Source organism: Molothrus ater, chromosome 27, assembly GCF_012460135.2.
Source record: "Molothrus ater isolate BHLD 08-10-18 breed brown headed cowbird chromosome 27, BPBGC_Mater_1.1, whole genome shotgun sequence".
Taxonomy (NCBI): Eukaryota; Metazoa; Chordata; class Aves; order Passeriformes; family Icteridae; genus Molothrus; species Molothrus ater.
The window spans coordinates 5,864,971-5,887,396 of NC_050504.2; the positions used below are offsets into that span (position 1 = coordinate 5,864,971).

General features: G+C 52.6%; 1 protein-coding gene across 1 annotated transcript; it reads right to left on the reverse strand.

The window, feature by feature from the left end:
• Positions 1 to 471: 471 nt before the first annotated feature.
• On the reverse strand, positions 472 to 21,968 carry PIP4K2B (phosphatidylinositol-5-phosphate 4-kinase type 2 beta). The gene is made up of 10 exons (XM_036398884.2): positions 21,778 to 21,968; positions 14,043 to 14,140; positions 12,748 to 12,844; positions 10,208 to 10,360; positions 9,254 to 9,400; positions 8,849 to 8,887; positions 7,583 to 7,696; positions 6,560 to 6,818; positions 5,967 to 6,070; positions 472 to 5,166 (listed from the first exon to the last, which is right to left on the reverse strand). Exons 1-10 carry the CDS (start codon positions 21,955 to 21,957, stop codon positions 5,086 to 5,088), a joined length of 1,272 nt encoding a protein of 423 aa, XP_036254777.1. The 5' UTR covers positions 21,958 to 21,968; the 3' UTR covers positions 472 to 5,085.
• Positions 21,969 to 22,426: the final 458 nt, after the last annotated feature.

Below are 22,426 nucleotides of genomic sequence, written 5' to 3' on the forward strand. Positions count from 1 at the left end.
TCAGGATGTCACCCTGGTTGCCAGGACACAGGAGTGACCCCAGGGGTGTCATCCTGGCTGCCAGGACACAGGAGTGACTCCAGAGGTGTCACCCTGGCTGCCAGGACACAGAGGTGGCTCCAGGAGTGTCACCCTTCATCCAGTCCATCCCTTCAGCACCTCCCAGATTGGGATGGAAATACAAATTATCCTAAGCAAGCAGAGGGAAAACCTAACCCTGTCCAGTGACAGGGACACCTTGACTGTCCCAGGGGGCTCCAGCCTGGCCTGGGACATTTCCAGAGATGGATCAGCCACAGCTGCTCTGGGAATTCCATCCCAGCCCCTCCCAGGAGGGGAATTCCTTCCTAAAATCCCATTTAAACCCCGCCCCTCTCCCAGTTTTCCCCCATCCTGTCCCCCCCAGGACTCCCCATGCTGGAGGAGCAGCTGAGGGTGACCCCGCAAAAAGCACAGCAGGGAGGATCCAGATGTACACAAAGTTTTAATTTTATTTCTTTTTTTTTTTCTCTGGTTGGAGACTCATCTTGTAACATGCATGCATTTCAAAACAGTAACAGTGTCTCAAACTGCTCCTAGCAAACAGACAAGCACAGAGGACTTCAAATTCCTATTTAAAAAACAGCAGTGAAAAAACCTAGAATGTTCTTTTTTTTTACTTTTTAATTTTTTTTAGTTTTTTTTAGGTTTTTATTTTGTTTAGTTTTTAGATTAAACTTAATTTATTCACATTTTTTTTCTTTTCAATTCAGTTGCACTGATTAGCCCTGCCCACCCTCATGACCTGTGTGTGGAATCTGCTCTCTCCACTCCCGTCCAGCTGCTTGGGCAGCCCCAGAGCAGCAGAAATTTTGAGTGGTTTCCACTAAAAACGATGTGTCCACAGCTCTGCCATCCCAGTTATCCATGGGATCCATACCACAGAGCCAGGACAAGGGGCAGGGGCTGAGGGGGACACTGGGAGTGGCTCTGCAGGAAGGGGACATTTGGGAATTCGGGGCTGTGGCCATGCTGGGGACACCCCCCTGGTTTTGGGGGAAAATCCTTCAGCTGGGGGTGAAATTCCAGGTGCAGCTGGAAGGGAGGCCTGGGAAAGGACTGCATAGTAGTCATGGATTGGGAATATCCACCACCACAACCTCCTCACCTCCCTGAGCCTGACCTGGCTGGGAAAGCAGGGATTTCCACCCAAAATACCAATACCAATAACAAAAAACAAACAAAAACCCATCCAAACAAACAAAAAACTCAAAAAAAAAACCCCCAAAACAACCCAAACAAACAAACAAACCCCCAAAAAACAAAAAAAAGGAAATAAGACTCAAAAGTGGTTCCGATTTCCTTGCTGATTGTGCTGATCCAGATTCCAAGCTGGGACTGTGGGAGTGTGGCCTCCCCCTGCTGCCCCACGGGGTGAACTCTGTCCTCAGTGGGGTGAATTCCATGCCCATGGGATAAATTCCATCCCAGCAGGATGAATTCCACCCCCATAGGATGAATTCTTTCCCCATGGGATTAATTCCATCCCCACAGAAGGAATTCCAACCACACATGGTGAATTCTGTCCCCATGGGGGTAAATTTTGTCCCCACAGGATGAACTCCATCCCCATGGAATTCACTCCCTGTGAATTCCCAATTAATTCCATGGGATAAATTCCCCATTGAGTCCATGATTGTGGCTCAGGATGGAGCCTGGGCCAGGCAGGGGTGAGGAGGGACCAAGGGAAGGCTCCCACGGCTCCTGGGGCTGTTCCCCAAATCCCAGCCCTGGGGAACCCCCAGTTCCCAGCCCAGTTCCCACCCCAGCAGCTCTGCAGTGCATTTATTGCACTCCTGGAGCACAGCTGGCTCTGCCTCCCCTCTCCCACCTGATTTCGGGGCTGTCCCAACAGGGAAGGTGGGAATTCCCAGCTCAAAGCAGATTTTGGGGGTTTTAAATCCCTCAGGAATGTGGGTCCTGCAGCTCCTCCTGTCTCAGGCACTGCAGAGGGGGAGATGCTGCTCACTGATTATTTGGAGCTCCACTGGACCAAATTTTGCTTTTTTTTTGGCCAAAAAAAAAAAAATCCTGAATTCTGCTGCAAATTCTGTCAGTTAAATGTGTTCTGCACGGTTCATGCTAAGGACAGGGATATCTACATTCAGCAAAAGCTAGAATTAAATCCACACCAAAACCAGACAACAAACTAGCACAAGCAGTTGTAAAACCAGAATTGAAAGGGCTGGGTTTTCCTTTTTTTTTTTGTTTTTTAAATACTTAAGTTAAAAAGTGACCTAAAACAAGATTTAAAAGAAAAAGAAAAACCCTACAAAACAAAACAAAGCAAAGCAAAAAGAAAAGAAAACAAACAGAAAGAAAAAGTCCCTTTTAAAAACAAATCAAAATATTTGCAGCTTCACTTCTTGTTCTGATAATAAAAAATACTGTCTAGAAACAAAATTTAGCATTTTTAAGGTAATGCTACTTCTGCAAATGTAAACAATATACAAAAATGCTTCTGTTAAACAAAGTTACATACCTGGGTAATACATCATTAGGTGAGAAAATTGCATTTAATCACTTTAATACACAATATGGCAACTGGACAGAAGGGGCAGAATCTTTGTGGGACCTCCCCAGATTCACCTGGAACAGCCAAATTTAATCCCAGCAGGAGTTTGGAATAAGAAAATATTTCCTGTTCTCAATTTTTGTCAGAACTCTGTAAGGATTTCTGCAGGAATTCCCTGGTTTTTGATTGGATTCCTTATTCATTATTCTGGAATTCAATAAAGGAGATTTTTTTGCCATCTTCACTCCCCTTTCTCTGGGTTTGCTCTATGGTGTTCACCCACCTCCTGCTCTCTTCCTCTTCCCTTTTTCTCCTCTTTATTTATTTATGTTTGGTTTTTTTTTAATAGATGATTTAAAGATAAAACAACTTCCAAGCTACTTTCCCCAAAAGGAGAAGGGTAAACTTACCAGGTCAAAGTTGCAGATTCAATGCAATTTTTTGGGTTTTTAACTGTCAGGAATAAAAAGTGATTGGTGTTTAATTCCTAATAAGCAGTAAACTTAAGTGCTTACTAAGAGAGAAGCAACCAATATAATGCCCACAAAATGAAGCTGATGATGCCCTCTAAATCCTCCCTTTTTTTTTTTTTTTTTTCTTTTAAAGTATTTTTTAGCTGCATTTGGGTCGTGGCTTTTCCAGCTCCACAACTTAAAATCCCTCCAGCCTCCCACGCCAAAGGAGCAGCAGAAATTTGTGCCACGCCAAAGGGAAGGACCAAAAATCCTCAAATCCCATCAGGACCCCTAATTTTTAATTTCTCCAAAATTCTATTTACAGTGCACCCTCAGGGGCTTCAATTTCAGCCCCTGCCAAGGTGAGACCTGTGGGGGGGGATTCACATCAGGGAGGGGAAATGGGGAGGGGGTGAAGAGGAAATAAAACCAAAAAAATCCCCCAAACCCCACATTCAGAATCCAGCCAGAGGCAGGGTTAATTTAGGAGAATTACTAGGGTGTGATGAGCACCAGTTTTGTCTCAAAAAGGACCAAAATTCCACACAGCAAGAACTGCTACAGCACAGGACAGACACTCCCAACAGCTTATTCCCCAAACAAAGGCATGTGTGAAAAACAGTTCCAAGGCAGATTAAGCAACATGTTTCAACTGCAAAGAGGTTTGTTCAAGACTCTGAATCCTGCTTAAAAAGAGAAAGGAAATTAAAATAAAAAAAAAAAACAAACAACAAATCCCAAAACAAAGAACCAAAAGTTCTGTTGTGCAGCAGAGCTTACGAAACCCACAGCAAGGCTGCCGAGCTTGGCTGTGAAAGGGTTAAAGGAGACAAAACAGGACGATTTCAGTCACTCCAATCAGTCCCAAAATCCTTCAGGGGGGGCTGCAAAAGAAATCTGGTGTGAGAGTTCAACCATTTCCACTCCTGGAGGGTCGCTCAGGGGGTTGGGAGCAGGATGAGCCCAGCTCCCAGCACTCCCCCCTGGCAGCCAGGCCAATTCCTTCTGTGCAAGTCACATTTTTTAAAAATAAAACACAAAAAAACCAACCCAGCAACCTCTGTCAGGACACAGATTCAAGTACCTGTTGCAGGTGAGGTGGGGAAGGAAGACTGAATAATTAATTAGCTAATTAACACTGGCAGGATTATGATGGTGACCTCAGAGCCATTCCTGGCTGAGGAAGTGGCCCAAAATCTTAGCCTGGATCTACAGGCACAAAAATGCCTTTTTAAAAATCTTTTTTTTTTTTTTTTCTCTTCTTTTAAGGAAATCTTCAGAGCTGGCCAATTAAAATCGCCCCAGGTCCAAGCACATAATGAGCTGAGGTTGGTCAATGCCTCTCTCAGTTCTCTGCTTGTTTTTAGCTTTTAGGAGTTACGCCTTTTTTTTTTTTTTCAGACATCATCTTTGGTAGATGTTCATTTCCCTCATCTTTCTTGTAAATCAAGTGCAGTTACAAAAAAGTGGTTTGTTTTTTTTTTTTCCTTTTCTTTTTCGTTACTTAAATTAACCGAAAAAATATAAAGTGTCCCAGTCTGAATTTACCTAAAGTTCAGCGACTCCTCCTTTTTATCAGAGTTATATTTTCCATCCTTGAAATGGTGAGCTATTTTCCTTCCAATTCCTACCGAGAGGGAAATAAAGTTGTTTTTTTTTTTTTTTTTCTTTTTCTGGCCAAGCCAGTCCAATAAAACAACAACAACAACAACACAAAAAACAAGGAGTGGTTTGTGAGTCAGGCACTGCTGAATGTGACCCCTCGGGGACAGTGCCACACATGTCCCAGCCCCTCAGCAGAGAGGAGAAAATGTCACTGGGCAGAAAGAGCAGTGCTGGAACAATGCACTTGGCTTGTTTGGAAAAGCCCTCAAATCTGAGATCTGGGCACTTCTGGAACGCCAAACCCAGAGGTGCAGCAGGCGCAGCGAGGATGAGGATGGGTTTTGTCACACGGTGCCACACGTGCCCCACACGGTGCCACAGGTGTTCTCCGGTGCTGCTGCATGTCTGTGCTGTCCCAGGCTGCAGGAGCAGCCCCCAGGCCTGCCTGCAGCCCTGCAGCAGGATGTGCCCCTATGTCAGGATGCTGGAGATGAACTCATTGAAGCGCTTCGAGTACTGCTCGGGGTTCACCGTGGAGATCTCAGCCCCGGCCTGTGGAGAGACAGCGGGTCAGGGGGCAGGGAGGGGGGTCAAGGAGGGGTCAGGAAAGGGTCAGAGGGGCAGGGAGGGAGCAGGGGCACAGCCCCTCTGTTGGGGAGGATCCACGGCTAAGGGAAAACCCAGCAGGTCTGGAGAGATCCCCAAGGAAAATGACTTCAACTCCAGCTGCATGTCCAGTCAGGGCACTGTGAACCTTCATGCCTCACAGATTTAGGAGCACAAGAGCTCCCAGAGCTGAGTCAGGGAGGGTGAGGATGGATTTCAGGGAAAGGTTTTTCAGACAGAGGGAGTCTGAGCACTGGAACAGCTCCCCAGGGAATGGTTAGGCCCCAGGGCTGCCAGGGTGGGATTTGGGGTCTGTGATGGGTCCCCTCCACGCCAGCATATCCCAGGATTCCACACAAACTCCCCGAGGTGCTGGCTGCACTGGGCTCCACCCTAAAGGTAATTCCAACCTCAGCAATGCCCTGATTCCATGTCCTGCTAGGCTGGGCTTTCCCAAGCCCTGCTGGGAGCTCAGGGGGACTGCCAGGACACAGAGGTGACCCAGGGGTGTCACCCTTCATGCAGTCCATCCCTCCAGCACCTCCTAAATTGGAATGAAAATACAAATTACCCCAAGCAAGCAGAGGGAAAACCTAACCCTGAGGTGACATGGAGGGAAGTGCTGAGCACAGGAGCTGGAGAATTCCCACCCTGGCAGGAAGATCAGTGCTGGGGACACCTTCCACCCCAGGAGATGCTGTAGAGCAGAAGCCCCAGACCCAAGAGCCCCCCTGGGCCAGGCTCACCCCATGTTTCACTGTCTTGGCAGCGTGTGCAGCTTTCTTCTTGGTGTCGTAGGGTGTGAGGATGTCGATGATGGCCATGAAATAAACCTCCTTCCTGGGGGCACCTGGGGGCATGGCAGGGGCTCAGTCCCCTGGGAACAGCCAACTGCACCCCCTCCTCCAAAAAAAACCCCTGGGCACACCCAGCTTCATCCCTCTCCTCCAAAGACACCCCCTTCCAGCCAACACAAGGGACTGCCCAGCAAAGCAGGGACAGCCCTCCTGTCTCCTGGACTCCACCTTAAAGGTCTTTTCCAACCTCAGCAATGAGCTGATTCCTTGTCCTGCTAGGCTGGGCTTTTCCCAAGCCCGGCTGGAAAGCTCAGGGTGGCTGCCAGGACACAGGAATGGCCTCAGGGGTGTCACCCTGGCTGCCAGGACTGAACCACCTTACTGAGCCTGGACACCTCCCCTTTCCCTGCCCTCCATCCTTCCTCCACAGTTCCCTCACACCCTCCCTGCCCTCCATCCTTCCTCCACAGTTCACTCACACCCCCTCTACCCTCCACAGCTCCCTCACACCTTCCCTGTCCTCCCCAGCTCCCCACACTCACTGTCGTGGCTCTTCATGGCATACACATCCACGGAGGGGTCGAACTCCCCGGGCCCAAAGAACCGGGGGTAGTTGAGGAGGTTGCCGGGGCTGTCAGGGGGGGTCCCGTAGGAGGAGATGGGGTTCCCCCCCAGCCCATCATTCTCACACTCCTCATCCTCTGCCCGCTCCTCCACCTCCATCTCCTCCTGCTCGGCCCGGTCCACATCGTGGATGCCCACCAGCAGGCTGTAATCCATGATCTTCAGCTGGGCTAAAAACTGGGAGAGAGGCAGCAGTGAGAGCTGGCACCCATACGGGGTGGGGGAGGCTCAGCCCTACCCTGCAGTGCCTCCCTAGGTCTGGCATTGAGAGCTAAACCCTCCTGAGACGCCAGAGGAGCTGCACAGGCCCCCTGCCCTCAGCAGGACACGGCTGGTGCAGGAGGAGTTGTTCTGCAGCCCTGAGCCAGCAGTGAGGATGCATGTGGCAGCAGCTCTCTGGCCACAGAGAGCAACAGACAACTTTCCCAGGCCTTTCTGGGGAAAGGCTGTGAGAAGATTAGAGAAAAGAATGGTAAATAATTCTTATCTTCACTTGTTCACCTGTTGTTGTGTACTGTCGGCTGGGGGTCTGTACAAATCACAAATGGGATGGAACTGCTGTGGAACACCTCTCAAACTCTCAGCATCAGTCTCATTACATGGTTATGAAAATGGGAATATGCCAGCAGCTCACATTTTTGGTAGTAGACAAAAAACTCAATGTAACAACTTACTTTAAAAATTTTTTGACCAATCACACAAAGCAAAAGCATATTGACAGTAGTTCCATCCAACCACTATAAGCACACGTACCTTTGGTTAAATAATGCCTGCTTATTTTGAACACAATACCTGCTTGTAAGCCTTCAAACACAATGCACAGAGCTCCATTATTAAACTCAGAACTTCCTAACATCTTGCTAGATAGACTTTTCTGTAGCTCAGGGAGTGAGGGGATGCAGTGAGGGGAGACAGAGCAGAGCTGTCCCCCAGGAAATTACCTCCACATCCCGCTTCAGCTTCTCAAGGAAGTTCTTTTTACTCTCTTCTCCAACATGCAGCTTCTGACCCTCATTCAAGAAGTCATTGTCCTTGAAGGTTGGGAGATCCTTGGCCTGCAACAAAAAGCCTGAGGTGAAATTCCCCAGCCTGCTGCCAGGGGAGGGCTGGCACATGGGTGTGGCTGCAAAAGCCCCTGCTCAGTCTGGGCTTTTGGGGTGCTCAAAGTCCACTGAGGATGGAAAGGGCATCAGGCAGAGCACAGAAAGTGTCAGGGAATCTGTGGGCTCAGCTGGACCTACAGGGAAGCTCGAGGGAGACGTGGAGCAAGTCAGCTTTAAAAACTGCACAACTGGGCCAGGGATGCTCCAAGCAACTCCCAGAATTGAAATGAAATTAATAAATTAATTTTCTTGGTTTCTGACTGCAGGGGGGAAAGGGGTGAAGGCTTGGGGAAAAAACAAACAAACAAATCTTCTCTTCCTAAAGATTTGAGGAAAACATTCAAGCCATGGCTTTTTGAGGGATCTGCCTGCAGCAGGCCCTGAGGATTCTGGGTATGTGGGAGAACTTGGAGCCCCTTTGTGCTTCAGGGTTTCAATTCTTTAGTGACACAGGAGGGTGGGGTGGCTCTGTGAGCTCACATGAACCACCCAGCTGCACGGGCCAAGGAGTTATCAGGGGATTCAGGGCAAATGGGAGTTCCTTGGCTGCTGGCTGGGATCTTTTAGGGCAGGGTGGAGCAGACTCCAACCCTGAAAATCCTATGTGCAGAACATGGACCAGCACGAGGCACTGCTGGGATTTCCACAGGGATTTCAAAGCAGCAGCACAGAAGTCCTGCAGGGGAAGGAAGCTCAGCCCTAAATTCCCCCACTCAAGCCAGTTTTAGGAATGTGCCAAGGATCTGGTTTATAAATCTTCTGGTGGAATATCTACCCCTGACCTGCCTGGGGTTGGTAGCTAGGGTGCTGTGAGGAAACCCTTCCTTAGGGACAGCCCTCAGGTGGGGTTTGGTTCTGCTGGGACTGTCCTCCAGCCCTGGCAGTGCCACCACAACACAGCAGGGCAGGCAGAGTCAGCTCCCTCCCAGCCTGAAAGGGGAGACAGAGAAAGGGGGAACTCAGGGCCTGTGGAACCTCCCCTTCTCAAAACTCCGGTGAAAAAGGGAATGGAAAGGAAAAGAAAATGGAAAAGGGAACTCAGTTGGATCTGTCTGCTTCCAAGCACCAGGAGAAAGGAAAGGCTGACCAGGGATGGCTCCATACCTTCTCTTTGTCACTTGCTTCCCTGGATACTGTTGAGCCCTAATAAAGAAAAAAAAAAAAAAGAAAATATAACTACTGCACTCTGGGTCACACTCCCAATGGACCAACATTGAACCTCCATGCACAGCCCCCTAAAACCTGATCCCCTGAGCAAATCCCAAAGCCCAGAACCCTGCCAAGGGGGGTTCCAGGTCCAACCCCCAGAGTTATGATGCCTTTTAGTTTTTGTATTTTTCAGATTCTGTTATGCTCTAGTGTGTGGGTCTGCGCTCCATATTATGGGATGGTAAGCTCACTTCACAGAGCAAGGAGACAAAAGAATTCCTTCTCCATTCTGTAATTCTGCCTGGCCTCTGCTCTAGGTCAGGCTGGATAAGGCCTCACGCCAGCCCCCCAGGGCCTCACCTTCAGGTCGTACTTCCTGTGCACGGTCAGCCTGTGGCTGAAGACATTTCTGGTGACCACCATGTAGGTCTCCACGCCGTCCACGGTGAGCCGGTACATGCCCAGGAACTGGGGCAGGAGCGTGTTCCCATGGCACTCCACGATGAACTGGGGGACAGCAGGGAGGGACAGAGCTCTGTCACACAAACCCCAGCTCTGACAGGACACAAACTGTGCTGCAGCCAAGGCACCCATGGGAAAGGAAAGGAGGATTGGAACAGCTCCTGGGGTCTCCAGGAAAGGAGTGAGGATGTGAGAATCCCATTCCCTGAGCAAGCTGGTCCAGGGAGTGCCAGCCTGCCCATGGCAGGGAGCTGGGACATCTCCAAGGTTCTTCTCAATCCTGGGATTCTGTGACTCTGTGTATGGAGCAGGAAGATCTCCAAGGCTCCTCCCAATCCTGGGATCCTGTGACCCTGTGTGTGTCCAGCCTGCTGTGACAGGCCAGGTGTGCACTGGCACTGCCCAGCTTCACTTCTCGTGGTTACCTTGCTGTGCCTGGAACTGAGGGCCTGTTAAACACCCCCTGCCCAGAACCCCTGCAGAGCAGATGGGCTGGAACCAGCACCTGGACCAGGACATTTCCAGCTGTCCCCCTATGACCCCACTTCCCATCTTCCCTCCAGCCCCTCTGGAAGGTCTGAGGCAACAAATGAGGAGCCTGTCTGCAGCTCTGATCTACCAGGGATCCATAATTTATCGACACAAGGGCCAGGATGAGCTGGGAAGAGGCTCAGCACCACAAACAGCTGCTGGGTTGTCCCTCAGACATTCGTCCCTCAGATTTTTGTCCCTCAGATTCTAAAGACCATTTCTCCCACAAAACCTGCATTCAAGCTCTGCCAGCTGTGAATCCAAGCTCCAGACCCCCAGCAGATCCCCAGGTGTGCATGGGGGGCTCCAGACTCACCATACCTGGTGGTACTTCTTGAGGATGTTGTGCATCTCTGCCACGTCCTCGCTGGACACGGCCTTGATGACGAACCTCCTGTCGTAGGTGGTGAGGAAGCGCGCGCCGCAGCGGCCCTGGCTGTCGCTGTTCACCGGGGCACTGCGTGTCACCGAGTTCTGGGGGACAGACACGGTGTGGGGATGGTGCCAGGAGCTGTCAGCTCCCTCAGCAGCAGGGTCAGCCCTACAGGAACCCCTGAGCAGCTCTGGGAAGCAGGGCCAGCCCCACAGGACCAGCTCAACCACCCACTCTGGCTGTGAACTACAGATTTGGTGCTGCTGAGGGTAAAATCCAATTGTTTAAAAGTCTGGACGTGTTTTTAGGGCTTCCAGCTGGCCCCATGATTTGGCGGCAGGTTTTACTCCAACACCTGGGGTGTGTTTTTGGAAGATGTTTTTTACTGAAGGTTTTTTACAGGTGTAGGATACACAGGCCAAGAGCTCTCAGCATTTCCTCTCAGGGATTTAAGAATAGTTAGGACATTCCTAAGGCTTAAGGAAAACCAGACCAAAACAAATTGAAATTCCCCTCAAAAAGCAGTTTAGTCTGGCCAAAACATCAGTGTTTGGGGATTCTTCACAGGTCATCCTGCACCAAAAGCCACCCTCAGGCTCTGCTATTCTTACTCCTGGACGTACAAGATGAGTATAAATAGCTTGGTTGTTCTTCTGACAACCAGCAGCATCTGCCTTTAGATCCCTGTCTCCACCCTTAGCAACCAGACAGTGCAGCAGGGCTGGAAAATCCCAGGAAAACTGCAGAGCAGGGATCAATTCCCAGAGCCACAACACCAGCTCTTTGTTCTGCTGCCTCTCCCCAGGTAGCAGGGCCTGCTGCGAGCTCCTCCCTCAGCCCCAGTCACTGCTGCTCACACCTCAAGCTGTCACCTGTCCCCTGTCTGTCCCCTCCACCTGCCCACAAGTAATTTTATCAACCAGCAACCTCTCACCAGCATTTCCTGGTGGGGAGTGCTATGAAACACAGCAGCACCAAGAGTGGTCCTTAAGTTTTCCAGCATTTCTGGGCTGGACATTGTGTTTCAGGCTGGATTATTTGGTTTTTTTAGGTGGCAGTGGCACTGCTGTGTCCCCCTCGCTCAGCTCTGGCAGCAGAGGGAGACTGCAGCAGAGCCTGCTCTGAGAGAGAGATTTACCACGTCATGCTGCAAGTAAGCCCAGAGGTTTCCTTTCAGAATGAAGCATTTAAAGTTTTTAAAACTTTAATGAAGCAGGGGAAAAACTCTGCTGCTGCCAACGGCTTTAGAGAGCGTCAGGAAAATAAAGGCAAAGAGAAAATTCCCCTTTGCTGCTCGCTGACATTTGCAAAGGGGTCTGTGCCAGGCAGTTTAATCAGCCCTCACCTCAAAACCACAGAGCTTTTCTTCTGGAGCTGGGAAGCAGAAATCGTGACCACACAGAGCATTACCAAACTCACAGCCCTCAGCTCCCTTCCTGTCACTCCCACCTCTCCCACAGTTGGGGTGTTAAATTCAGCCTCCTGGCTCCGTTCCCACTCGAGCCATCACACTTTACCCACCTGAATTTAGCTCAATTAATGTTTTCTGTTCCAGCTGAACAGAAAACACTTTTAAAAAAGCCAAAGCAGCCCGGAGATGGGGGAAGCAATCCCTCAGAACAGGAGGGGGAGAGTAAATTATGAACTACAGAGAGTGTGGGTCACACCTGGGGAGGGTGTCATCACAAAGGGCTATGCCACGGGCATAGGGGGAGGCAGTGTGGGACCAGCCCTGCTCCAGCTGCTCTCCCCACCAGGCAGGGAGCACGTGGAGGGAACAGGGAGGCTGCAGCACTCCCCCACGTGCCTCTGCAGTCAGAGTATTCCAGGGGATGCCCCTGGCACTGTGCCCGCTCTGTCACCACGTGCTGGGGACACTCCAGCTCCCTGACATCCGGTGTGCTCTGCCCCGCTGGCCCTGCTCCGTGTGATCTCCCAGCCCTGAGCTGCCTCTGCTCAGCTCCTTGTGCTCAGGGCTCGGAGCCGGCTGAGGAAGGGTGGCCCTGCTGCAGCAGCTGGAGCTGTGACATCTCCCTGTCCCCAGAGCTGAGCCCAGCAGTGTTAACAGCAGACTCCTCTCCAAGAAAATCAGCCCCTCTGGCATTAGGGGATGGATCCCAAAGCAGGAGCCACCTTGATACACCCAATTCAAAAACACACACTTGACTGAGAGCAGCAGATTCACCTGAATCTGTACAAACACCACAAACTCATTTTCCTTGCAGATATTCCATGCCGAATCATTGCTATCCTCCAGCTCCTGCCTGTCCACAGCCACCTGTGCCCCAGTTTCCTGCCTTGGGAGCAGGGGTCACCTTCTCCTCCTACTGTCCTGTGCTTGGCACAGCAAGATCCACTGCACTGCTGTGGTTCTGGTGGAACCACTCAAATACCAATTATAAACCCAGAAAAGCTGCTGGCAGCAACGTTTGCAGCATGGTTTCTCTGCCAGGATGGCTGCTCTGTCCTAGAAGAGAAGAAAGGGTACCTGGTAGTCCTGGTCATCGATCCCAAATCTCTCCCGGAGGTTCCGGAACACCAGGGGACAATACTCCTTGAATTTGAAGCGGCTGGGCAGGTTCTCCCTAGGGCAGGGCAGAGATGTCAGCAGTGCCACCCAATGCCACGCTGGCTCCCCCTCCCTGCCAGCCCCCCAGGACACCCCAGCCCTGCTGTGCCCTTGGCAGGGCAGCTCCTTGCTTGGGATGCCCACAAAACCCATCTCTCCCAGGGAACTCTGCAGGATCCTGGCTAACAGGGATGGGATGGGAGCGTGGAGCTTGTGTGGCTGCCAGGGCAACCCTGCCACAGGCCACTCTGAGGGAGCCATCCTGCTTGTGCCCTCCTCGGTGGCTTTGGCACACTGGCACACAACTGTCCCCCCACATGCAGCCACACAGCTGTCCCTGCACACACTGTCACCACTGTCACCGCACACACTGTCCCTGCACACCAGGCAGAGCTGCAGGAGCAGAGGGCTGGGCTCTGGCTTCAGCTCCCATCACAGCACCAGAAGGGTCAAGGCCCCACAGACCAGCTCAGCCACAGCACCCAGAGAGGGGGGATCAGCTCCAGCCTGGCTCTGCTGCCCCCAGGCACAGGACAGGGGACAATGACAGCATTCCCTGTCACTGAGGGAGCTGCATCTGCTCTTCCCACAGCCCTGAACCTGCCCAGGGAGAGAAGCAGAGGTTGGTCCTGCTTGGACACAGTGCGAGAATTTGGCAGCTCCTTCTCAATGAGAAATCCAGGCAGTGACAGGTGGGGAGCTCAGATCTTTGGAGGAGAAGGGGGAGAGCAGATCCTGCATGTTGGACGTGCCAGGAGAGACAAACTTCCCAATCACCTCCCACTCTGCAAAGCTGATCCCTGTGAAGCTTGGGGAAAACAAAGGATTAATCAGGGAGCACTGCAGCCCTGCAGAGCCGGATGGAGAACACAGCTCTGAGCACCAGCCATAACCATGACTTCAAAACAGCTTCCAAAAGTGGATTTTTTGGGAAAAGGAGACAGGGGCAACTCCAGAGAGACTCCATGAGCACAGCACAGCTGCAGAGCTGCCTCCTGTGAACAGTTTAATCCCTCAAAGGATGGAAACCAACCACCACAGAGTATCTCAGTGACAGACTGACCACACCATGGCCTGTCCAGGGTCTGTGCTGGGCACAGGGCATGGATCCTCCTGGCAGTACAGCTGGGAACAACCCAGAAGACCTCCCCCAGGCCAGTTTGCCTCACAGCACAGAGCCCTGACCACAGAGAGGTTGGGAAGCTCCTACTTACTTGTTGAATAGATGATTGTCCACCTTAATCTTACTGTAGGCTTTAAAGTCATCGGGCATTAACATGACGGGGACGGGAACATTGCTGAGCTCATTGATCTGCAAGAGAGAGGAAAGGGAGACTCAAACCCAGGTCCCACTGCCCTGGGGACCTGCAGGGATGTCCAACACCTCAGGGGATGGGTTTGGGGCACCGTGACCCATCAGACAGAAGCAGCTGGGGAACACTGTGGTGACAGGCCACAGAAGCACCTCGTTCCACAATGTGGTCAATCCTCCTGAGACAACCTTTCCCCCTCCACTGACCATTCAAGACGCAGCTGAGAACCCAGACAAACCCACAGGCCAAGAACCAGCAGATTTTATGTTTTAACTTAACCACCTCACTGAGAAAATGTTCCAATGTTAATTATTCCTGCTACAAACCAGGATGACCAAAGCCTTTGCTGCAGCCCAGCACAGCTCCCCGTGGATGCTGTTTCCATGCTGGCTGTCTCCTGTTGCTCCCATCCCACCTTCTCTGGAGGGATGAGTCACTCACTAGATTGTTTTTGCTCCTTAGTCATGTGTGGCAGCCACGGGAACACGGGGAAGCAGAAGAATGAATGTTCAGCTACTATTGTACAGGCGGGCTCATGCTGCAGCACCCAGTAGTGCCAGCATTAATAATAATAACAACATAATAATAATAAAGATCCACCTCTGAACTGTGTCTGGCTGCCCTGCTCCAGTCACTGACAAGACTATGCCAGAATCAATAAGTTTCTGAGCTGCCTTTTCTGAGGACAGCCCTAGTGCCATCCCCCCCAGGTACTCCCCACCAGCCCCATCTCACTGAACTCCTGTTAACAGCCTGGATTCAGGAAGCAATTCCATTCCAGCTCTGTTCCCATGACTGCTGTGCCAAGCAAGTAGTGCAGGACAGGGAGGCAGACAACGCTGGCACTAGCGGGGGTTGGCTCCAAGTCAGCTCTGGGGGCTGTTCCCAGCACCAAAGCCTCCAGCAGGTCAAGTGACTCCCAGCACACTGGGAAAGCTGCTGGAAAACTTCCCTGCTGGCTGGGAGCAAGGGCGAGGCTCAGGAAAGGGATCTAGCTCTGGGATTCCCCGTTCCCTGTGTGCAGCAGGACACACAGCACTGCCCGCATCCCTGCTGGGCTCCCCAGGGTTCAGCCCCGGGGACGTGTCATGAGCCAATTCCATGCAGCCCATGTTTATCCCACCCTTTCTCCATCGTTACCACAAAAATCCAGACCAGATTTAACACACGTCAGACTGGGAAGAAAGACACATCCCAGTGCCAGGAGGGAAGGTGGCTATTTTCAGAGCCAGCCATCCCACACAACAGACAGAAGCGGGAAGCGAAGCGGCTGCGGCTCCTGGAGGGAGCGGAGCTGCAGCTCTGCAAAGCCCTGCTCTGCAAAGCCCTGCTCTGTAGCACCCAGCTGATGACTTAAGCTTTAGCTTTTGTATTTTTCAGATCCTGTGCTGGATTAGGGTATAACTCTGAACTCCATACAGAGTGTTTGTAAGCTCTCATCACAGTTTGATCAGACAAAACAATCCTTCCAGGCCTGAGAACCAAAGTCACCATCACAGCCTCACGCCTGAAAAGTATGAGCAAAAATTAACGGGGGAGAGCAAACTTGGGGACTGTGACTTCATTACCTGAAGCTGTAATTGGACAATTAACCCCTGATATCCCGAAAAACTCGTGACTGTCATCCATCTCAGGTGTAGCCTCCGCACTGCCCAAGGTGTATCTGTTAAAGCCTTTAATAAATACCTACTTTATTCTCCAACTCTGTCTAGCCTCTGTTCTAGGTATCCAGCCCAAGGCATCACAGCGCTGCCACAAACCCTGTGGGATGTATGGAAAACGCTGCACAGATGAATGAATGATGAATGAATATATAATGGCACACATTCCCCACCAGCAGCATCCCCGAGCAAGGAGAGGCCGATGCCCCCCCCGGGTTTGGCTCCATCCCGCACGGAGCCAACCCCTGAGCCAGAGGGCAGGGAAAAGGGAACAGACTCCAGGTGAGGAAGGGATCTCCCAGCTCGCAGCCACTGCAGGGAGCTGCATCAGAGTCCCACGCAGAGATTTCCCCTCGGAGAGAGGAGAAAACAACTCATTCTGCACCGAGACAGAGGCGCTGCCTCCAGCCACTAATTATTGCTGTCTGCCAGGAGGGGAAGCCTGACAGCTCCTGCCACACGCCTGCTCCCATCCCAGCCTGCTCCCAGCCCTCTTCCCGCCGTGGGGAAGGCACAAACAAGCCATTATCAGCTCCTTGCCGAGCGGAGGAAGGGTGCTGACGGCTGAGAGGGAACAGCGATTCGGAGGCTGTCTCCTCGCTGGCAGCAATTCAGACACAAATCGCTGGGTGCCCTCGTTTCTGCCACGGCACAAACCTCAAAGCGAGTGTGGGACCTGTTGCGAGGCTCCTGAGTGGCAGAAATGGTGCACCAGGATAGCTCTGGATCGTTTCAGAGGTGCCATCACTCCTCACAAGATAAAAGAGCCAAAAAAATCCTCCCCGTGGAAGCCTTTCCCCCCTTCCAGCAGAGCTGGCTGGATGCTTTGGGATCCGGCTTTGGAGGAGACAGGGAAAAGGAAGGGGGGTGTGCTGGGCACCAGGATGTGGATGAAGGGCTGAATTTGGGATTCAAGCTCTGGAGGAGACAGGGAGAAGGAATGGGGTTGTGCTGGGCCCCAAGATGTGGATGAAGGGCTGGACTGGTCATTTTTAGACCCAGCACTGCCCACCTACCCTCCCCCAAGTTAGCTCTGGGCCAGTGGTCACTGGGCCTCTGCTCCTGTCACCAGTCTGGAAGAAAACACAGATTTATTTAGTTTAGTTTTGTTGCTACGTCAGGTTATTTAAATTTAAATTTTTTGTTGTTTCAGCACCGTGTGCTCCTGCAGCAACACCCATGCCTGACACTTTCCCAAGGGAGAGGACCAAAAAGCCCCCCACACACCTCGGGAAAGGGATATCCCAACCCCTCCCTTCTCACAGCACAAGCCTCAGCATCCAGCCCCCTTCCCAATGATTATCCAGCCAAATCCTGAAACACCAGGAGTCCTTCCCAAAGGAAAGCCTCGCCAGCAGCACCTATCACCTCTCCAGAGGGATCCTCGCCTCAGGCTCATCCTGGGGGAATCTGAGCAGCCTCCTGGAAGGAGCAACGTGACAAACGCCTGGCACATGTTTGCTCTCTCGCCTTCTCCCCGGGGAGAGGCGTGGAGCAGCAAATTAAATATAGCAGTGTGTGTGAGTGTGTGTCCCGGGGTATTTGTGCTCCCAGGAGGCAAGGTCACAGCAAGGTGCAGGGTAGGGAGGTGCTCAGCTCCTGGGGAGCGCATTCCCAGGGATCTGTGCCCAAAAAGAGGAGGAACTCTGCCTGGGGCAAGATCTCTGGGGCTGTGGGTACCAGGGAGATGCTGGGTGTGGTTCTGGAGGAGGCAGGGACAGAGGGCAGAGGTGCAGCAGCACCACAAACACATCTGGACCCTGACGGGCTGTTTTGGGCATCACAGACACTGCAAGGCACAGGAGCAGCAGGCTGTGCCACACCTCTACCACATCAGAGGTCCCCAAAGTGTGGACAGAATGGGTCAGGGATTTGCAGCCGCACCCAGAGCAATGCTGGGTTCCCTTAAGGCTTTTTAGCCCTGATCTGCTCTTAAACCCACTTCACTTTGTGGCCCAGCAGCACCACTCAGGACTCTAGGCTGAAGATTTCTCTTCGCCACCAAAGCCAATTCCTTTCCCAATAAAAGCCACATCAATATTCTGTGTCATTCAGGGACAGCTGTTGGGATGAACGGGCCAGGCATAATTTTGTTTCAAAACCTGACTGTAGCCTCAAAGTGACAATTAGCATTAGTAAATTGATGGGAAAATGCAATTTGTTTACTAACAAGATGCAGCTGATGGAGTGTGTGAGCCCACTCTCAGGGATTCTCAGCAGCAGGAATTTGCTCAGGAAAATAAAGATACTTTGTTCCCCTCAAAGCTTTCCAATCAGGCATCTCGGTAAGTATTAGTTAAACTTTATTATGCACTGGGGAAGGAGGTGAAAGACACATGGGAAAATCACTTTAGCATGGAGACAAACCCACAGCTGTGGCAAAACTTCGCTGCTGCTTAGCACAGAGCAGCAACTGGGTGAGGGTTTGAGGGAAAAACCCTGTTTTCCATGAATTAGAGCATGATTAATCAGTATCCATGCTAACAACCCCCTGTGCAAAGTGAGGGAAGAGCGAATCTTGCAGTCAATAATTCCTCTGGGGACACCAGGATGCTTTAAGATGGAAAAAAAAAAGCATCCCCTGGTGAGAGCAAACCCATGTATTCCTGAAAAAAGTACTTGGAAAGCTGCTGGAGAGGATTCCTGGCTGCATGACAGGGATCAGGCAGTGCCACTCTCCTGTCCCCAGTCCTGTCAGCCTCAGGGTCACTGGGAAGCATCCATGCTCCCAGTCCTCTCACAGGTGGGCAGAGCTGATGCTTCCCTTGGTCCAAAAAAGCTGAGAAATGGGAAAATTCAACAACCAACCCATGGTCATGGCAGTCAGCAGAAATGAGCAGGGAAATGAGCCCTGTTCTCTTCACTGAACCACCCAGGAAAACCCTCCTTTGTCCCCCAAAAAGGAAAAGGGCTCCTGCAATGGGGATTGGAACAGGAAAGGGCTCCTGGATGAGCAGTTGGCAGCAAGGCCCTCGGTCTTTCCAGGGGCTGGCACAGCCCTGGCCATATGCTGCTCTCTCCAGAGGTCAATTAGAGCTGGGCTGGGAAGGGACAGATCCAGGCTGTTCCCACTGTGCCAGGAGCAATTTCTGGGATCTGAGTGTTTGATATGTGGCAGATGCTGCTCTGGCAGCACGGAAGGCAAGGCTGCAGAGCAGGGAGCGCCGTGCTCCATTCCCAGCACTGCTGTTTCCCTGGAATACTAACGAGCTCTGCTCCTGCTGGCAGTGCTCCTGAGGGCCTGGGAGATGGCTGCCGCTCCAGCCAGGAACTGGAGCCTCTGGAGCTGCCTCGAGCAAGATCCATGCAGCCAACAGATCTCCCCGTTCCCACAAGAACGGGATGTTTGTGCCTTTCCCCTGCCAGCTTCCAGAGCCACTGGAATCTTTTCCAGCCGAGGAACTGGCAGCCCTACAGACACAGATCCAAATCACCTCCCTGGGATCCCAGAGCCTTCCATCAGCAGCACCTTACAACCATTTCCATGGTTCCCAGAGCATCACACAACACTCTGTTCATCTCTCTGGCTGGGAGGTGACTGCTCCCTTCCAGAACCGTCCCAACTTTCCCATCCTGTGCACGTGGATCCATCCGGGGCATGGAAAACACACCTGGAGCACCACACACAGACCCTACCCTCGGGAGCTGCAGCTCCTCTCGCAGTGCCATGACAACGGCAGGAGAAGCTTCCCCAGGAACCATCCCCACATCTGCTGGATTAAGGGTCTGACAGAAAACTCAGAAATCGACGCTGAGCCATGGTGGCTCCACTTTTACACAAGTTCTCCCCTCCCCTCCATAGTTTTCTGGTCCAAAATTCAAATTGTTTGAGTCATACCACCCCTGTCTGGCCCTGCTCACAGCAGCCCCACCCCAATCCCAATCCTACCCCTGGCTGGGACCACCAGGACCCGTTACTGAAATGCTCCAAAGTGGTGTTCCTGAAGGCAGCTCCTGCTCTTGGGGTACTCCTGATGCTCTCCAGAGCCAGCACTGCCTGTGCTCAGCAGCCTCTTTAAGGCTGTTCCAGACTGGGAGAAGGGCCCATGGGGATTTCTGCAGCACACTGCACAAAATGGTCGTTTGATTTCTCTGTGAAAAAGTTCACCCCATACCCAAACAATTCTGACAGGATCCTCCTGACACAGCCCCGGGCTTGTGCTGAGAGCTGTTTTCCACTCCTCCCACTGCAAGGATCCCAGGGCAGAACTCCATGGACACAGCCCAGAGCCTCCTCACTCACCCACCCCTCCTTGTCCAAAGCAGCCAAATATTAAACAAATTAAAGGATTTCCAACAAAGCCTAAAGGTATTCCTGAAAAGGTATTCCAAACCGCTTAGCTGGAGGCACCTAATTCCAATTCCCACCTAAGCAAGGCACTGGAATCATCTCCTATCCACAGCTGCCACCAAACTCTCACCCCAATGTGGCAGAGAGGTGGAGGGATTTACTGGGAAATCCTAAATGCCTTCCCAAAGGTCAGGAGGTCACAGCTGAACTTTTCTCACCCCCTTTCCCAGCCCCTCAGCTCCTTCCTGGCAGCAATTTCTTCCTAATACACATCCGATATAATCTCATTACCAGCTTAGTGTCAGCTTGCCTTCCTCCCTTTGCCCAAATATCTCACAGCCAAGTGCTCCCAAAGTTACTCTGTCCTCATCCAGGGCCTCAAATTCCTGCCAGGCTCCTACTGCCCAGACAGCTACAACGAAGAAAAACACAACTCCCCCCCCAAAAAAGCCAACTGCCAGCAAGTAAACTGTCACTATGAGGCCACAAATGAAACTCGGAAAAATCAACAATTTCCATTTCTTCAGGGCTGCTAATGGCACCACTGATCAAAGGCCGATTAAAATCATTAACCTGCTTCCTGGGCAAGGCTGGGAGCACTCGGAACATCCTTTGCCTCAAAACCAGCACGATGCTGAACCACATTTGGAAGCTTTCGCTCCAGCCAGGCAGGCCAGGAGGAATTTATTTTTTTTAATTCTTGATGTGTTATTTGTTTTGGGAAAAAAATGAGCCTGATTACTTTACACTCTCTAGGAAACATTCACTAATCCACTGGAGAAATAGGTGTGTCTGAGCCCTAAAAGTGGATTAATTGAGGAAGGGATGAGGCTTGGCTTCTTTGGCCAAGAACAGCACCCAGCAGCCACATCCAAGGATCAATCCTCGTGCCTGCAATCATAAACCCGGGAGAAGTTTCCAGAGAAAACACAGGGATGGTCTTAGGAATTCCCAAAGGAGGTGGATCAGAGCTGAGCCATCACAGACATTCCCAAGGGACCCTCTCACAACTCGGCCCCAGAGGAATTGAGGCCAAGAGGACACGCATGGCCCGAGTCCTGCAATGAAAGGGGACAAACCCGGGCGAAACCCCTCATTTTGGGGGATGGAGATGGGAGACACATTGTCCAATGTCCTCTGGGCTGTGACACAGGGGAATCCCTCACTGGGACAGTCCTGGTGGACACCCGGCGGTTGGCACAGGGGACAGGGCTGTGGGTGCCAAATTCCTGTCCCCCCCAGTGCCAGAGGGGAGATTGTGCCACAGCAACATCAGCCAATAAGGTATCAGTCCCCCTGCCCAGTCCGGGAAAATGGGTGTGGAAAAGGTGTCGGGGTGGGGACACAGGGACGTGCCTGGCAGGGACACCCCGACCTGGGGATCCCCAAACCACCTGGGGACACAGAGCCAGCAAAAAGGGACCACAGAGCCTAGGGAGGGCTGGATCAGGGCTGGGATGCAAAGGGAAGGAAGGTTGGGATTCAGAGGGGATGAGGGAAAAAAGCTGCTCTGGAGGGGAAGGAAAAGGCCCAGCCTGAGGGGGAGCGGAGAAGGGTCGGATGTGAGGGAGTCGGGCATTGCTGAGCGGGATGAGGGGGCTGAGGAGACGAGGCCCCGCTCCCGGGGTGCTCTGAGGGGCGGGGGTTTGGGGTGGGCTGGGGGGGCCGCGCCGCCCGCTCTCACCGTGTGGTTCGCCCCCCACATGAGGACGCTGAGCAGCGGCTCCGAAGCCCGGAACAGCTTCACCTTCTGGCACACGAAGTGTTTCTTCTTGGTCTTGGTCTTGCTGGCGCTCAGGGCCGAGCCCACGGCGGCCACAGCTCCCGCCGCCGTCCCCGCGGCCCCCGCGCAGTTCGCGGCCATGGCGGACCCGACCGACCCCCTCCCCGCGCCCCCCCTACCAGCGCCTCCGCATGGTTCCGCCCGGCCCGGCTCGCCCCCCCTCCCGCAGTGGTACCGCCCAGCCCCGTCAGCCCCGGCCCGTTAAGCTTTCCCCTAGCCGGCTCTGCCCCCGCCCCCCCCCCCCCCCCGCCTCTGCCACGGTGGTTCGGTCCTTGCCCCCCCCCCGCCCCCGCGGTGGTTCGCTCCGCCGTGGCCGGCCGAGCCCGCTCCAGCCCCGCGCCTAGGAGGCGCCAAGATGGCGGCGGGCTGAGGGGGTGGGGAGAGGGAGGTGCCATGTCCCGCCGAGCCGGGGGAACGGCGGGCGCTAGCGGCGAGAGAGCCGCGGCTCGGGCTCCGGCAGGAGCGGGGAGAGCCGCGGCACGCACTGGGCTGTGAGAGGGATCAACGGAGAGGGATAACGGAAGGAGAAGGAGACAGAGGGGAAAAAGCC